At 41.6% G+C, this 6000-nt stretch overlaps 1 protein-coding gene across 2 annotated transcripts in view; it reads right to left on the bottom strand.

Moving 5' to 3' along the window:
* Positions 1–650: 650 nt before the first annotated feature.
* Positions 651–6000, bottom strand: part of BCL2L14 (BCL2 like 14) — a 20498-nt gene continuing 15148 nt past the window's right edge. For both annotated transcript variants that reach the window (XM_090272852.1, XM_090272853.1), the window contains exons 5-6: positions 5064–5330; positions 651–1448 (exon numbers count right to left, since the gene is read on the bottom strand). In XM_090272852.1, the coding sequence (XP_090128978.1) occupies positions 1410–1448; positions 5064–5330 (306 nt within the window). In that variant the 3' untranslated portion in view covers positions 651–1409. The remainder of the gene's footprint in view (positions 1449–5063; positions 5331–6000) is intronic.

The following is a 6000-nucleotide window of genomic DNA, read 5'->3' as shown; positions in this document are numbered from 1 at the left end:
ACCCTATAGAAACTAATAGGGGAAAAGATAGAAGAACCCCTGTGTTAAGAGTTTAGCCTTACCTGATAGGCTTAAGTAATTAAAGCTGTGACTTGATAGCTTTAAGTGACTGCTTTTGAATAAAGACTCCTTTATCACCAAACCTTTGCCTCTGGGATTTTGCCTAGAGGGTGGGGCTAGGCATCGGGCCCCCAACTGCAGTTCCGTATCAATAATAGATAGGTCCACTTTTCTCTTGAATTTGAAAGTATGTCTGAATAACTCATTTATTTATGTGTCCATCAAAGGTTTTATTAAACACCTATTTTATGTCAGACTATATGCTGGGTGCTAGAGATCCAGGAATTTGTAAGTTCCTATAATTTGAAAGTATTTTTAAACATTGTCGTGTGTCTTAAATACTTACTGCGGAACATATTTTACTAAAATACCTCATTCTGAACAGCATCAGTTTCAGAAGAACAACCAGTGACTGCTTTGAGAGGTGAGAAAAGTTTCAGCTTAGCTCAGGACAGCACATGCCAGTGAACCAAGCGGACGCTTGGCACCAAGACCAAGCACTGTTCTAAGCACTTCATATAAATTAACTCGTTTGATCCTGACAGAAATTTTAGTACTCTTACTTACTGCGTATTTTAATCACAAGATACTCTTAGGACAGTGGTCTTCCCACATATTTATTTTACCAGCTACTAATCATTACACTCCCACAAAAAATGATAAAGCAAGTCCCAAAGATCTTGAGAGGCAGAGACGAGGTCACTGAAAGTTGAGGGCAGTAGGAGTCAGTTTTCTGCTCAATGGAAGTTTTTCAAACTGCCAAAGAAAAGACTTCTCCCAGAGAAGTGTCAGAAAGGCAGATATGACCATGTTTCCCCAAACTAGCAGAGGGAGCAATAATCTCAAGTCTCTCTGAGCCAGGTCTACTAACATGAATAGCAGCATCTTCCTAAAGGTAGGCTGGAAACAATGTCATTAGGCCATCCCCAAATGCAGTTTAAAAAAAGAAACAGTACTAGAAACCACAGAGTAGGCACGTGCACAATTTATCATTTCATCCTCAGAAGGTCAGCGAATATCTAACACTTCCCAAAGGCGGCTGACAGAGGCAGGATGATGGTTTCCCTTCTGACCATTTGAGATGAGTATTGTCTTTCTAGATTTCCTCACACATCAGCGGAGGGCCTGAAGAACACGGATGGCAAGGCCATACAACTGCAGTTCATGAGCTGGACGTGACCAGGGCCTCTCCTGGTGCCTCTTGGTTCGTGGGAATAATGGGTTTGGAAACTTCAGTGCTCCGTCTGCCTTGCACATTTTTTCTTTCTCCTGGAGTCTATGCTGAGACCGATGTACCCAGGCCCACAGTTTGGCTGATGTGAATTCTGGATTACACATCTTCTGATGTCTCAGTCTACTTCTTCATGTGATATCCCAAGTACTTTTTCCTAGAGGGGAAAAAGAGAAATAGATTCTTCAAATTCCAAGTTTGAGTCACTGTTGAAGTGAAAACATATGCCTGTTAACTCTGCTGTTTTATCCCAGGAGTGACCGGGGCTCAGAGACTATATAAGGGAAGGGCTTGGGAAGGTGACCAGCATCCTTGGTATGCCTGCAAGGAGAACACCAGCTAAGGACTTAGGTTACAGATTGCAGGGCTAATGAGCTAGATGGGAAAAGGCTTTGATGCTGTATTTAAATTTCAGAAGAGTGACTATGGAAAAGTTGATGACTTTCCTTTCCCAAGCCTCTCCTTTCAGAGTGCTGTAGAATGGGTGAGGTTACAGGGCATCAGGGTGACTATGGGAACAGTGAGGAAAAAGGACCAAGGAGTAAATTAAAATCTGGGCGGGGCAGCTTGTTGAGCATGCCTGGTAAACAGAGTTGCTATTCATTCATTTGATTGGTTGATTCATTATTCTGCAAGTATTGGCTGAATATCTATAATGTATATATGGAAGTATTGGGAGTTATCAGAGATAAAAAGAGGCATAAAGTACACAAATCTGCCCTTACAGATTTGCAGCTTGGTTGGGAAGATTAGATGCACTTGTACAAAACGTGGATATTGAGATACATAGGAATGAACCCCGAGCTGCTGAAAGCCTAGGAATCGTTTTCTTCCTTCTGCACCACTACAAGGACATCCCAGAGGGCCACTAGAATACCTGGGGCCAATGGAAGTCCCTGGAGGCTTGCCACCAGTGTCATCTTTGGTTTTTTTTTTCCTGTTCAGGGAAACTGAGCACAAGTCTCAGTCCACATTTCCTTCATCCTTTTGTGGCTCATATCGTCTCATAGATCTATTTTTAAATCCACATTCTTATTTTGTACAACTCGTTTTCTATCACTTTGGAAAAATTAGTCCTTTCTCTTTTATTCTTTTTTTCCTCCCTCTCCAAATTTCCAGCTTTGTACTCCAAATTAAACCTAATTATGGTCAAGCCTTGAAATCAGGATTTATGATAACCTGGAAAAGTAAACTAATAGATTTGGAATGGAAATTACAAGTGATAAAGAACCAGTGCCATCAAATTCTAAAGCCTTTGAAAGTTCCCTTTATTTTTTCTACTAAAAAATTCACCTATTTTCTCTAATTAGAAAATAGCAGCCAAATTTTAAAAATAAGTTAATAAAAGTTTGTATTTTTCCCTTGTTTTTGTTTGCTTACTAGGATTAGAACCCCTATTTTCATAGCAGATTTATTGAAATATGCCATAAAATTCACTCTTTAAAGTATATAATTCATTGGCCTTTAGTATGATATGGTTACAGAGTTGTGCCTCTGTCTGCTGTTTGGACATTCTCATCACAAAAAGAAACTCCTGTTCATTAGCAGTCACTCCCCTTTCCCTCACCCCAGAGCCCCAGGAAGCCACTAATCTGTCTCTGAATGTGCCTCTTCTGCACATTTCACATAAATGGAATCATACAGTGTATGGCCCTTTTGTCTGACTGTTTTCACTTAAGATAATGTTTTCAAGGTTCATCCATCTGTCAGTACTTCATTCCTTTTTGTGGCTGAATAATATTCCATTGTATGAATGTGCCGCATTTGGTTTTTCTATTCATTATTCACTATTGATGAACATTTGTGTTCTTTCCCCTTTTTGGCTTATGAATAATGGATGCTGCTCTGAATGTTCATGTACAAGTTTTTACGTGAGCATTTGTTTCCAATTTCCTTGGGTATATACCAAAGAGTGGAATTGGTAATTCTATGTTGCACAGTTTGGGGAAATGCCAAGCTGTTTTCCAAAGGGGCTGGACTATTTTAGCATCCAACAAGCAATGTATGAGGATTCAAGTTTCTCCTGTCCTCGTCAACACTTGTCTTTTTTATTTTAGCCATGCTAGTAGGTGTGAAATGATACTTCATTGGGTTTTTGATCTGCATTTCCCTAATGTTGAAATAAAGATCTCAAACAAGCATCTTTTCATATGCTCTTTGGCCATTTATGTATCTTCTTTGGAGAAATGTCTATTCAAATGCATTGCCTATTTTAAAATTTGGATTATTTGTGTTTTTTATTGTTGAGTTTTAAGGGTTCATTACATGTTCTAAATACAAGTATATGATTTTCAAATATTTTTTCCCTATTATATGGGTTGTCTTTTCACTTTCTTGATGATGTCCCTTGAAACAGAAAAGTTTTAAATTTTGATGTAGTCCAATTTATTTTTTCTTTTCTTGCTTGTGCTTTTGGTGTGGAAATACTATTGTTTATAGAACACTTTTGGCATTTAAGCCTCATTAATTAACTAAATAGACTTTTGAGAACTGGCCTGTGAACCCAATTGATACTTATAATCTCCCTGGAAAAATATATCAACAGGACCAACAATGATGGTAATTTCCTGTATATAATTATAATGCAAACATGAAGTGTTGTAAGAGGTTCAGAGGCTGTTGAGGATCTTGCACTGGAGTGGTCAGGAAAGGCTTGGGGCCAGAGAAGGGACTTGAGGGGGTCCTAGAGGGAAGAACAGTTAAAGCTGAAATAATTTCCAGGAATCTGTCCTCTTTGCATGAGTTAAGGCAGCTTAAATTTAGAATACTTAAGAGCCTTAGTTGCTCAGATCAGCCACTTAAGGGCTATCATATTTGGTGCAAAAGTGGGAAACAGTAAAGAAAAGAGGACCAGGTAGCTTGATGGGTACCCACTGAAGACCGTGATGGGCACTTCAGTCCCTTAGGCAAGAGCAGCTGTACTTTCTGGTTCCCAAGAGACTAAGCCTGTTTTGGAGGCCCCAGGGTCACGCTGCCATGCCTCAAAGAGACTTAACCCCGTTGCTGGCCCTGGAACATGCTGGTAGAAAGGGGACTAATGGTATGTGGGGCAAAGGTCTGTGCTCTGAAATTTAAAGCTCCGGGGCAAGACATCTTGACAAGGTTGAACTTAGGAGGCCATTTGACATGGCTGTTTGAAGGAAATCTCAAGGAATGGGGGCAAAGGATGAGGGAGGGGTTGAGGCTGATGTGTGTGGGGGGGAGATATCTGTTTTGTTTGATATCAGGTAATTTAAAACAGAGGAAAATTTAACTGTTTGCTTTTTGGTTGGTATCAAAATGTCCCCATCAAAATTCTGGGTAAAAAACCCAATGACAAAAATGTCATCATTGCCCTGAATCTCTGCATGAGGATTATCCCCACACCCTTTCAGCATCTGGGAGTGTGAGGAATGGTCTGCCTCTCCCGGCTCACTGCCGGACGTCCACTGCCTGCAAAATTTGTGAACACAGAAATGATATCTGTCTAAACATCTCAGCTCTCAACATCTCATTTCCTGTTGTATCTGACTAGTCCCTGTCCCCTGACACACATACCCCATGTACCCTTTGGGAGCTCAGTAAATATTTATTGATGATGCAGATAATCACTAAAAATATCTTCCCATCAATGGGATGTATCTCTTGCCACTCAAGTGTCCTAAACCCATGAGAACTGCTTCACGGATGTGTTCCCTTCACTTAAAAAAATAAGAACAAAAACAAACTCAAACGTCCCATCCCATCTACTCTGAGATCTGGGAAGATTCATTTTTAAATAGCATGCACTTACCCATCCACCATGTTGCTGGATCCAAGGCGAAAAGTGCTCTTTCAGGTACTTCGTTCCAAAGCCCAGCACCTTGTTCATGGGATGGTTGTCAACGGCAGTGAGCTTGGCTGTGGCGTCTATTACAAGAGCAGCCTTAAAGCCCTGCGCATTGACTTCTGATTCTCCCCTGGTGTCTACACCCCTGAGGAACTGGTCTGTGATGGTCTTGAAAACGGAGTAGGACAGCCCGCCCTGGAAGCTGTTCATCAGAGCCTTGTCCTTCTTCAGCTGCGTGCAAGAGGATAAGCATTCAGCAGAGCAACTTGGCCCATGGGGGCAGACTACCTAGCTCAACAATGGGCCCCTAAACACCCACTGGAAAACACTGGGTTCTGGTCTCAACCATGGCACACAGTACTGCAGAACTGGACCAGGTACGTGCCTGCTCTGCAACTTTATTTCATTGGGACAAATCAGTGATTAAGCTGAACAGCCCATTCACTCCACATTCAAGGAATGTTTCCTGAGCACCTGCAATGGCAGGTCCTGTGAATGATTAAGACTCAGGCCCTCACTCATGGGGCTCACAGTCTAGTGACAATGACAGTACAGTGCCAAGTGCTTTGCTATAGGTCATATCAGGGACTGACTCCAGAGCCTCGAAATCACTGTCTTGGCTCAAAACCCTGCTCCAGCTCTTCCTAGCTGTGCAATCTTGGAGAAATGACCTAACCACTTGCCTTCAGTTTGGTCATCTCTAAATGGGATGATAGTAACTATACTACAGGGTAGTTAAGCAAAACATTTAGCACAGTGCCCCATGTGGAGATATGTTTGTGAAATGGTCATTTTTCAGGAGGCTGTGGGAGCACACAGGCGTCAGGGAAGACCCCCGACGGGCATGTGTTTCGCTGAAAACAAAAAAACAAAAAACCACCCTCATCCACCGATTCCTTTC

This window comes from Furipterus horrens, unplaced genomic scaffold (assembly GCF_987537825.1).
Source record: "Furipterus horrens unplaced genomic scaffold, mFurHor1.1.pri manual_scaffold_4, whole genome shotgun sequence".
NCBI classification, from domain to species: domain Eukaryota; kingdom Metazoa; phylum Chordata; class Mammalia; order Chiroptera; family Furipteridae; genus Furipterus; species Furipterus horrens.
The sequence above is the reverse complement of the archived record's forward strand: the minus strand, read 5'-3'. Positions and strand labels throughout refer to the sequence as shown.